Consider the following 11021-nt stretch of genomic DNA (forward strand, 5'->3'; position numbering starts at 1 on the left):
ATTGATCCATCACAGAACTTCTGCTTCTTTCCCCCATTTCTTTGTCTGACCTGCACTCGCATGTGCACACATGCATGCACCGCCCAACACGGAAGACTTGAGTGCACGATTTGTCTCTGCTCCTGGACAGTATTGCCCTCAGTGTATGTGAGCAGGCACAAATCCTGGCCTCCTCCCTATCCTTGTGATTCTCTGCACAAAGCAGGCAGTGTGGTTACAGCATCAGTTGGAGATCTGGGTTTGGGCAGGCTACTAAATCACTGGGTGCGTTTCTCTCCCCGTCATAAAGTACAAATGACTCAGCTCATGCAGTGCTCTAGGATGCTTTAGCATGCAGCTCTGAATAGATACAAAGGATTGTCTTGATCAGAGTGCTTGCCTTAAGATTTTTCATTGCCTGTGCAGTGAGGCTGTGTTTTAATCTTAGCACATTAAAGGTTATACTCCTGCCATAGTGGAGAATCCCTCAGTGCTTTCATTCAGCAGCTGTTACTGTGCCAGTAGCACTAGTGCCAGCAGTCCCTCTGGTCCCTAACTGCATCACACAATAACACAAAGGTAAGGGATGCACTAGCTGACATTTCAAAGGTGCTGACCTCTTTCCTGCAGGTCAGGCTCATGGCCTGTGCCACATTCCTCCTGGCAGGCTGTTCTCTTGCCCATCTCATACAATGCATGGCAGCATGCTCATAGGATCACTCTGCAGAGGAGCTGCCTGCGTGCCGGTGTGTGCATGGATGCATACATGTGTGTGCAAGGGCATGCTGCTGCTTCCATTACCTGTGGTCAGACAGCTATTACTCTGCCCCTCCCAAGTGACTTTTTTTTTCTTTTTATATCTTTTCTCCCTCTCTTCAGTTATGGCAGGGTGTACACAGCAGATCCTTACCATGCCCTTGCCCCTGCCGCTAGCTACGGAGTTGGCGCTGTGGTAAGTGGGATTTTCTTTCTTGTGCTGTTTCTCATTTCCAGCATGGGGAACAGCCACTGGGTATCATGCAATGAAACCTCACCCACCCAGAAAAACTTCTTGCTGAGGGAGGAGGTCCTTAGCAGCAATGCTGTGTTCCCAGTTGTTCCACATTCATGTCTATGTGTACACTTATAAAGGAGCCAGGCTGTAGGAGACCAGTTATTATTTGATCTTGCACATCATCTAGTACCATGAAAAATAGGAATAGCAAACAGAACTGCCAGGAGCCAGAGCACTGTTGGTGAATCAGTAGAACTGTATAGAGGTGATACATAGAGCAAAAATTGGCAATAGTTAGAGATTCAGGATACCTTTTTTTGCCATTTTCAGTTCTAGGAAAGCAAGGGAATAAGTTGTTCTTGTGACATCTTGCAAGTGAAGCAAAGCTGCTTCACTTGGTTCCCTCTTGCTCTAGTGGAAGGATGCGGTGGCCTGCCTGCCTGCCAGCAGTAGTTATGCAAGGGCAGGATGAGGTATGCTGGCATCGGAGGGGAGTGGAGCAGCTTGCTGAAAACACATGCTTGCCCATCTGCTAGCCAGCGCAGTATCTGTGTTGTTGCAAAGGCTGGAATACAAATGTGCTCAGAGAAAAAGACACCTAAAAATAGATATCTGCAGTGTAGCAACTCCATTTCAGCCTCAGCTCATCATGTGGATTCTCTTTAGGGTCAATGAGGGAAAACCAGGTAGTTATAGGATACCCAGTCATCATATCTATTTTAGACCTTTACCTTGAGGTGAGGTGAAGAGCATCCTAGAAGTCCTGGTCTCCGCAGTCTCTAAAGGCAGCCTGGACAACTGGCTTGAGATTAGGACTGGTGAGTCCCCACTCTGGTACTGAATTCCCTTCCAGCAAGACTTGCCAAACTTCACCTCCAGCTGGCTGGCCATGAGCATGCCCTCCTGAGCCACATCTTTGGTTTTGCAGGCAGAGTTCTTTCTTGCTTCTTAGAGGTGCTCATGGTGGTGGGTCAGTGCCAGGACATGTCCTTCCAGAAGCATTTGGGTGCTGTCCTGGATATCCCTTCACAGTTCTCCTCCTAACAACCTTTTCTTCTCCCATTTCATTTCTGCAGGCGAGTTTATACCGAGGTGGCTACAGCCGATTTGCCCCCTACTGAAGTGACGTGAGCCCCCTGCAAGCGGGACAGCCCCCCCAGTTCATGAGGCCTGGCTATTGCAATATTTACTAGTAGAGGAACTCTATAGCAAGTCGAGGAGGAAAAACAAAAAAAAAAAAAGAGAAAATACTTTTTTATACCTCACTATGTTCTTCAAATATGTATTTTTTTTCCTTTAAATTTCTGCCTTTAATTCTTGTGTTCCAAAGATTGTGCTTTTTTTTTTTGTTTGTTTGTTTGTTTTTTGTTTTCATTTTTGGGTTTTTTTTAACTGTGGTAAAAATAATGCATTTCCGTGTCTGTATGTTGGTGCATAGCTTATCCTACCAATCACGGAAAAGGCGATTAGCGATAAGGAAAGCTGTTAGAAGCTGATATCATGCAATTAATCAGGAACACACAGCCAGAGTTACTTCCCTGGGTCTGGTGCTTGGTGCCTGTGAGACAGGAGGACGTGAGGGAGAAGTCTCCACCTGCCGTGTTTCTGGTCTGCAGAAGGAAGCACTCTTTGGCTGTGGCTGGGACCTGAATGCTGGTGGGAAATAGTAATTTACATTTGGAAATGGGGGAAATGCAGAGACTTTCTTTGTTTCTATCACCATCTGATGCTCACAGGTTTGTGACAGTTTCAACAGTGTCAGAACTTTAGACTTCGCAAGAGAAGAGTCCCTCAACCTGCCCAAAGACTTCAGCTGTTACCTGCTCTATAGGGGACAAGACTTTGAAAGGAGTTTTTGATAAGGATGATCTTTTCCCTACACACAGAACTTTTACTTACTGATTTTTGTCTGCTGCAGGTGGCTGTAATTGTCATAGTTTTCATTCCTCCTTTTGAAGATCTTTCTCTCTTGCTGTCCCTTTCCACCCCTTCATTCCTTGAGGGGTGGCAGATGCAGTGCAGGATCATGCAGAGTACCTCTGTTGTGGACAGCAAGTGATTAAACGTGGGGAGGTGAAGCACCTGCAAGCTTGCAGAGGAAGAAAGCGAGCAGAAGAGGCGAGCGTGGCACATGCTCTGAGGCCCAGCCTGCAGGGGCTCTGCTGCTGCTCATCCTGGGCTGCTTAGGTGCTTCTGCAAGTAATCTATTTCAAATAACGTGAGTGAGGAAAAACCAGTCATGCATAAGCTGCTCGAGGTGAAGGACAAGCTTGTGGGTTTGTGTGGGGGAAGAGGATCTTTTGTATCTAAATGTGATCCTGAAGTAGTTTTGTATCGCAGAAGCAGTTCATGCAAGCTCTGAATTCATAGGAACTTCTTACCACAAGCTATTTCAGGCCCTTCCATAGCTGCATTGGAGCCCCTGGGTTTGTTTGCCCAGCTTCTCACAAAAAGTTGTGCACCTGGTCTGCTGAGTCCATATAGACACTACATATTAGAAGACTTGGAAGGATAGAAACTATTTAGCTGAGAGGTCCACACCTCCCAAGACCATCTCCCTTCTGCTCTCACAGACAGAGAATTCGCTGTGTTTCAAAGACAGCACACTTAGATGACTGTGAGCTGTGATGTGATGTGGAGTTGCTGCTCTCCAGATCTCCCTGTTCAGCTGCTGGCTCGTAGAGTGCTCCCAGTAAACCCAGTGGTCAGAGGCAAGCTCTAATTGCAAGCTGGAGAGATGCAGAAGGGTGATTGTACTGGGCTGCCTCGACTCCATGCATTGGTGCTGGGGTGGGCCCCTGCCCTCAGAAGGGCAGCTCAGAGTATGGATTTGTTGGTGGAGCCTCTCCAGCTCCTGTCGAACACCTGCTTTTCTATCCACCACTGATACAGAATAGGAAAATTCCTGCATTTAACACTAAGCAACATCAGCAAGCAGAGGTCTTGCTCCTGGGGGTGTGTCCTGGTCCAGCCACACACAGCCACACATTTTTTGCTCTTCCCCAGTGATACATGGAGCCTCTCTGTGCACAGCAGAGTGGAGGCATCTCAAATGGGAAGAATGGGGACACCATTAGTTAAGCTAGAGACCCTGAAGCTATTGATTTTTCTGGAGGAATTGCTAGATAAAGGGGACACCAAACTGCCAGCCTGTTGGCCACCTTTTTTTTTCCTGGTTTTATTGTTGGTTTTTTACTTTTTTTTTTTTTCCCAAGCCAAAGTTTGGTTTGTTACTGTTATGACAATTTTTTTGTTGTTTGTATATAAATACTTTAGCTTGAAAATAGGGAGGGGGAGAACAGGGTGTTGGGGCTTTCACAAAATCTAGGAAATGAGGGAGACTCGGCATGTTTGGGGGTCTTTACTGCCTGAGTTGGGGTAGAAGAGGGAGGACTTGTGGTAGAGATAGTCATATTCAAGGGGAGTTATTTCCACTGCAGAGCAGCCAGGAGACTTGTGGAGCTGGGATGCAGCAAAAGCCTCTACTGGACTTGTTCTCCCCACTGTGGGTGGAGGGCCTGAGCGAGGCCATCCCTTCCCTTGCTGCAGGCAGTTCCTCAGGCTGTGAGCCCAGGAGCCTCTGCAGAGTCCCTGGGGCAGCTGCTCCCCCACTGCCCCTCTCCCACATTCAGTTCAGCTGGTTCTGACTGCGGCTCCCCAAAAGCCAGGTTCTCCCACCCTGAGTGCCCTCCCCTGCCCTGGCAGTGCCACCTGCAATCCCCCCTGCCACTTGGCCTCCCTGGGAATGGGGAGGCCACCCCCATTTCTGCCTCCTGGCAGAATCTATGCATGGCAGCTTCAGCCCGGCCAAGGATATGAGGAATGTGAGGGGTTTAGTGCAGAAGCACCCAAACTTTGGGGGGCCGTGCTCCCTCGATCTCCGAGTAATACGTGTTCTGAGACCTTCCAGCCTGATTCCTCCTGTATCCCAGCTTGGCCTGCTCTGGTCCCTCCCTGCCGGGCTTCTCTGGTGCATTAAGCAGCCGGGGTCTCTGTGGCTCCATAGTTAATGCTGCAGGATCCCCTGAGGGGGCTTGCTGATGGCCTGGCTCCCTGCTCCCAGCACTGAGCTGCAGAGGGGACACCGGGACACTTGCATGGCTAGGGGCTAGAGGTAGCTCACTGGTTCCAGGTGTCCAAAGCACCAGACCTCCCAAAAACTTGCATGGCAAGGTTTCTTGAGTGAGTGTTGTGTGTGACAGGAGAGCTCTTCAGCCTTTCTTCTGTGCTGGTGAACAACAGCTCCAGTTTCACTCTGATGTGTTGTGAACTGGCTAGAGATGCTTTCAGAGTAGCCAAGGTGTGGCTATATCCAGCTTTCTGAAGAAGTGAGGACAAAGCCTATATCTCCCTATGCAAAATTAATTACGTTTAATAAATTGAACTGGGCCCTGGCTTATTAGAATGATGGCAGCTAGTGCTTGTCCGTGCGATGGGTCTGCAGTCACAGGTCCCTTGCAAAGCAGGGTTTGACTTTCTGAGGGGAACTGCACAGGCAGCCTGGCAAATAGCTTGCTGTTTGTCACCTTCTAGTCTGGTGGCATCTGGGATTCCTCTTGATGCAGAGAAAAAAAAAAGTATCTTTAACTGTAGCTGCTTGTGCTGTCTTGCAATAGGTCCAGCCAGCACACGATGATACCCAGATGAAGTTTTGGTTTGAAGAGTTGGTTTATTTAATGTGCTGGTCTGTATTTCCTTGCAGTTACAGTTGTGCTGGTATAAAGTAACTACTACTGGTATAGCATATTCTCTGCTGGGAATAAGTTATATTGATGCCCAGCACATTGGCAAACTGTTCTCCTGTCCCTGTGTGTGGGAGGCTGCACTGTTGTAGGTGAGTTAGCTTTTCTAAGAAAAGCCATGACAGGACCTGGAGGCAATGGGGAGCTCGGTATGAGCCTACTGTAGCCAGCTTTTCCCAGGTTAAGCAGTTAGGTGGGTCCTGTGTGATGAGTTCAGATAGACAAAGCCATGTTTAAAGATAGCTATGGCTTGGCTGTTCCAGTGCCTGAGAGGGAGCAGATTTGCCCAGTGAGGAGCACTGGCTCTGGAGTCTGAGACCTGTGTTTCAGACAGGGCTCTGTCAGTGACCCCTCAAGGGTCCCTGTGGGGCAGTCATGTTGCTACTTTAGACTTTGCTTCCCTGTCCCTAAAGTGAAGTTGAAGTTTATCCCTGTTCTTACCTGTTATTGGGATCCATGGATGTGAAGTGTACAGCGAGAGCTGAGGAGGGATTTCTGAGTAGCTGGCTTGAGTGCTGGTTGTGGAACGGTTAATGAAGCCATTTCCCTGTCTGAAGAGAGACACTGGCTGCTGGGCTTTCAATTCCAGCACCCAGAACTCTCTCGGTGGGGAATACAAAGCAGAGCTTCCCAGTTCTACCCATGTTTTTCCCCAGCCCATCCCTATCTCTATCTTCCCATCCTAGCCACGAAGATGGAGGCAAGTGGAAAACAGGTTTGGGGAGCACTTAGGAATTTAATAAAGGGAAACCCAAACAACAGCTCTGGGGAGTGCTTTTGCTGAATCTAGCTCCAAAGGGAAAGCACACAGGCTGCCTGGCAGAGGACCTGCTGCCTGTGACCCTCCAGCCTGGCAGGGTGGGGGAATGCTGTCCTTGGTGTAGAGGGGTGATTTTTAAAGTGTTTTACCTGTTTGCACTGTTTTAAAATAGGAGGGTGGGGGGAGAACCAACCTAGTGAACAAGATGAACATCCAATGTAAACTTCTTTGTGTTTTTATTTTTGACATGCTCTTGGATAATGTCAAACATTTTGTAGTATACACCAGTGAGACTTGATTCTTTGTTGCATAAAACACTATTTTTGGTGATGTTAATGTCTGAAAAGCCTGTTCCCTGCATCCCCACCTTACTGATTGCCCTCTCCACCCTCCAACCCCAGTAAACTTCTCTTCTACAATGAAAACTCCAGTCAACAAGGCAAGCAGGAGTCTGATAGCCAGAGTGTGAAATGGGGCCCTTTGCAAGTAGGCTGTGGGGTTTATGCCTGGTCTGCTTTGCTCCAGCCAGGAGTTGTCAGGAGAGCCCCCATCCCTCTGCAGTGCCTGCATCAGTGGCAGCCTGCACGGGACCCAGCATGGCCAAGTCCTGTGTCTGTTGCCACTGCTTACCCTGGACGACAGCTTCTTGCTGGGGCTGCCAGTTCTGCCTGTGGCTGTCCTGTTGGGGCCATGGGCTGCAGCTGGCCCAGGATTGTGCAGGTGACCAGCTTCCCATGCTGCCTCTCAACTTGTGATAGAGCAGGAATGCATCAGCCAAAAACCTTGCCTGATTTCACCAGGAGATTGCTGGTGTCTAAAGCCGTCCATCAAGATACTCATTTGGCTGGCAGTCAGAGTCAGCAAAATGCCCGTTAATGTTAGGAATGTTTTTTCTTTTTAAATTTTTGTTGATGCTCTGAAGTGGGTCAATAAATCTCTTGCCAGATTCCCAGTTCTCTGCTGGTGGAGAGGCTTGTTGCTTCCCTGAGGAGTAAATTCCTTACAGAAATCAGGCCTCCCACATTAGTAGTCTCAGTTCTGGTCATATTTTTCTATTTTTTTCTGTTCACAGTATTTTGTGTGTGCGAGTGTTGTAGTTTTGGCAGCTCAATTTGGCTGCATTATCAAGTGACAAAATCATCCTCTTTTACCCTAGGGGATATGACTTCGTTTTGTTTTATTTCCTTGGGTTTTCTTTTTTGTTTGTTTGTTTGGGGTTTTTGTTAGGCTTTGTTTGGTTTTTGGTTTGTTTGGTTTTTTTTTATATGATAAATCCTGCTTGTAAATAGCTGGAGCTAAAACCTGGGGCTGATAGCAATTGAGAACCAGGGCTATAGAGTGATACAGAGCTGGTGGAGTATTTTACTGACCTCACAGGCTGATCTCTTTGAGACTTGGAGATTTTCAGTGCGAGGCTGAGATGCCACAGCACCTCCAATGGCAGCAACAGACTTGCCCCTTGTCGCAGTCTCCCCAGCACCTCCCATTCCAGGTACCCCGGGGAGCAGGGCGCGTCCCGAGGGGATGCGTTCCCTTCCCCTGGATCATTTCCTAGGACGCCCGAGCCGCTTGCCCAGGGTCCCATTTCCCTGCTGACTCTGGAGAAGCAGTATCTGCATCCCAGGGCTTTGTGACAGCCTTTAACTTCCCGCCCTCCCTCGTTAAGTATCATATTGTATAGTAGCTTTCAGACCATACAGTATTCATTGGGTTATTCCTATTATTATCAAGTAGCTGGAATTGTGAAGGTTGGAGTAGTTAGATCTTTAGCTTTTATTCCTTTTTTTTGTATTACTATCCATGTGTATAAATTATTGATCATGTTGCTGGCTTTTATAAACTCTAAGCAAGGGGGGAAACCCTTCCTAACCCTTTGCAAATGGTAATGAAGCACTGTTTTTAAATAAAAGAGAGAAACACCAGTCTGCTGGCTCCCCTGTGTTGTTTGTTTTTCAGCACATCTGGATGGATTTCGCTGGTGCATTGCCCTGGCAGGTAAAATCCAAAGAAGGGAAGCTGTGTGAAGAACGAGCTGGGAGCTTGGATCTTCTTAGCAGTGATAAAGGGCCTTGGCAACTCAAGCTGGCAAAATCCCAGCCCCATCTGTTCCTATTCCGACCTCAGAAAATCCACACCTTTCCCTGCCATTCTTTCCCATTGCTTCTTATTAGCAGAGAAGGGCCAATTGTTTGGTATTGGATAAGAAGCTTTTTTAATTTTTTTTTTTCTCTTCAAGCCTAGTTGGTGTTTGAGCCTGTTAATGTGGAAGGAGGGACAACCATTTCAAATTACATATCTGCATCCCCTTTAGTGCCTGTGTGGCCAACCTTGCTCTGTCTGTGTTAGCACAGGTGTAATAGTTAACACCCACCGCTGGAAGCTGGGGTTCCTCTGTCAGTGTAAATTTCCTCTGGGAGTTTGGACATGTCTTTTAATTACTGCCCCTGTCGTCCTGTTTGTAAAAAGAGCATTGCTGCAGACAAGCAGAAATTCATTCACATTCCACATAGTACTTACAAATCCTCCAGTGAAAGATGTCATGCAAATATAGATCTGTGTAATCAGGTGCCTTTAAAACTGAAATGATCCTAAAAATAGCAAATAATAAATCCCTGTGGCTAATTGAAAGTGATTATTGAAACAATAACTGAGCAAAATTACACAGCCAAATATGCCTAGTACAGTTGAGGCTGGTGCTTTAATTGCTTTTGGAAATGCAAGGTACCAGGAACAAAAAGGGTGGGATAAGGTGTGTCCCTGGGCAGTAGGATTGTCGATTATGATGCAGGAAGGTGTGCTAGCTCCTTAAGTATTCCTTCCCAGTATTTACCAAGGATATGTTCCTGTCAGATGATCCTCATTTCATTCTAACAATAACTCAAGAGGATGTTCAACAGTGGCTGCTAAAATTAGATGCTTGGAAATCAGGGCTGAATAATGGTTGAAGAAAAGCTGGTTAAGGGATTCTGCATCAGTGGAAATGGGAAAGGTCTTGAAAGAAAGCTCTGCGGTGCTGGGAGAAGGTGTTGCAGAGGCAGGCTTCAGAGGCACAGGAAAGGAGCTCTAGGTCTTCCAGCCTACCCTTGTTTCACGGCAAAGCTGTAAAATGGCTGATCCTGGAATTTACTAATTAGCCAAAGTAATTTGTAATTCACTAATTAGTAAATGTGTTGTAAAATTCAGCATTGCTCAACATGCTTTATCAGAAGCAGAGCTCACCAAAGGAAGCAGAGGTTCTTTAAATGCACTGCAAGCTGGCTGAGGAAGCAAACACGGTTGATTTAATGCATCCCCCTTCCTATAAGCTGTAAATAATTGTAATAAGGAATAGACAAATCACATTAGTCACAGCTGATCGTGGGCCATGGTGCTTGTTTCTGTGTGTGTAGGTAGCATCACCTGAGTGACAGTGCCCCTGTCATCAGGAAGGACCTGGGCAGAGGGTTTGGCAATAGCCCTGGCGTGGACTCTGTACCAGGGGGCTTGGTACGGGTCCACCAGCGTGGCTGCCAAGTGAGAACCTCAGTGCCACACAGCTGTGCCTGTCTGCTGCAGGGTGGGATGGAGTCAGTAAATGGTAACATTTGCTGGAAAGCATTTGGATCATATTGAAATGATTTATGAATTCAAACTGAACTTGCAGAAGAGCTCAAGGGTGAGGTTAGTGTGACAGCTAAGGCTGCATCTTTGGCTGGCACTGACAAGCTGCATCAGGAGATTTGACCCAAAAGCTGAGGAAGAAGTCCTGATCCCTGTGCCAGCAGCAAAGCTGACTTCTTGTCAGGATTTTGCCACTGGACTTCTATTGACTGTACTGGCTCAGAGACAGCAGCCTGAGCATCCCTTTGATAGGAGAGCTTAGCTTAGTAGCTGGTGTGGGAGGAAGAGTTATTTCCATGCCCTCTTTCCGTCTTTATGCAGAAAATTGCAAAGTTGTAGAATAATTTGGGTTTGAAGAGATCTAGTTGGGTGGAGGCCATCTAGTGCTATGTCTTGCTCAAAGGTCAGTCAAGTTCATGTAACTGTAGAATCTTCTGTGTGAGTTCAGAGGGGAAATGCATTCTGCAGTGCCAACAACTCCAGTGTCCTGGGAGGTGAGAGGTGACCCCTGCTCCGCTGTGTGCTGTAGCTGTTTCCTGCCCTGTGCAGCCGGCCTTGCTTGTTGCTTGCAGCTGTTTCACTGGGGTGTGGAGAAGAAAAACTGCAATGTGCTTAACTTTGATTTAGACAAGATGTATTTTTTGTGATTGCTCTCAGTTTGCCTGAAATGCTATCATTTCTGGCATAGCATATCCAGTGCTGGCTCCTGCTGCTTCCAGCATGGTTTGAGGGCTATAACTGGGTGGGGGAAGAGAAGGGAAACAGGAAAACAGCTGTGAGAGCTCATCTGTTACTTGTCAGGAAGGATAATTGATTGCTTTCTAGAAGCACCTCCCAAGGAACAGAGAGCTGACTTTCTGTGTCTTTCCTGCCAATTGGTGTAACATTCCCCAGCACATGGCAGGTGAAGCCAGGCAACTCCAACTGTAGCTGTGGGTTAAGGAAT

The 11021-nt window shown here is 47.3% G+C and overlaps 1 protein-coding gene across 8 annotated transcripts in view; it reads left to right on the forward strand.

Annotated features, from left to right (window-relative positions):
- Positions 1–8397, forward strand: part of RBFOX2 (RNA binding fox-1 homolog 2) — a 170707-nt gene extending 162310 nt beyond the window's left edge. For 5 of the 8 annotated variants that reach the window (XM_059472216.1, XM_059472215.1, XM_059472217.1 and 2 more), the window contains 2 exons: positions 859–931; positions 2050–8397. In XM_059472216.1, coding sequence (XP_059328199.1) covers positions 859–931; positions 2050–2094 — 118 coding nt within the window. In that variant the 3' untranslated portion in view covers positions 2095–8397. The remainder of the gene's footprint in view (positions 1–858; positions 932–2049) is intronic. The other 3 variants (XR_009418487.1, XR_009418489.1, XR_009418486.1) reach the window with 3 other exon arrangements.
- Positions 8398–11021: the final 2624 nt, after the last annotated feature.

This window comes from Ammospiza nelsoni, chromosome 5, assembly GCF_027579445.1.
Source record: "Ammospiza nelsoni isolate bAmmNel1 chromosome 5, bAmmNel1.pri, whole genome shotgun sequence".
Lineage (NCBI taxonomy): Eukaryota > Metazoa > Chordata > Aves > Passeriformes > Passerellidae > Ammospiza > Ammospiza nelsoni.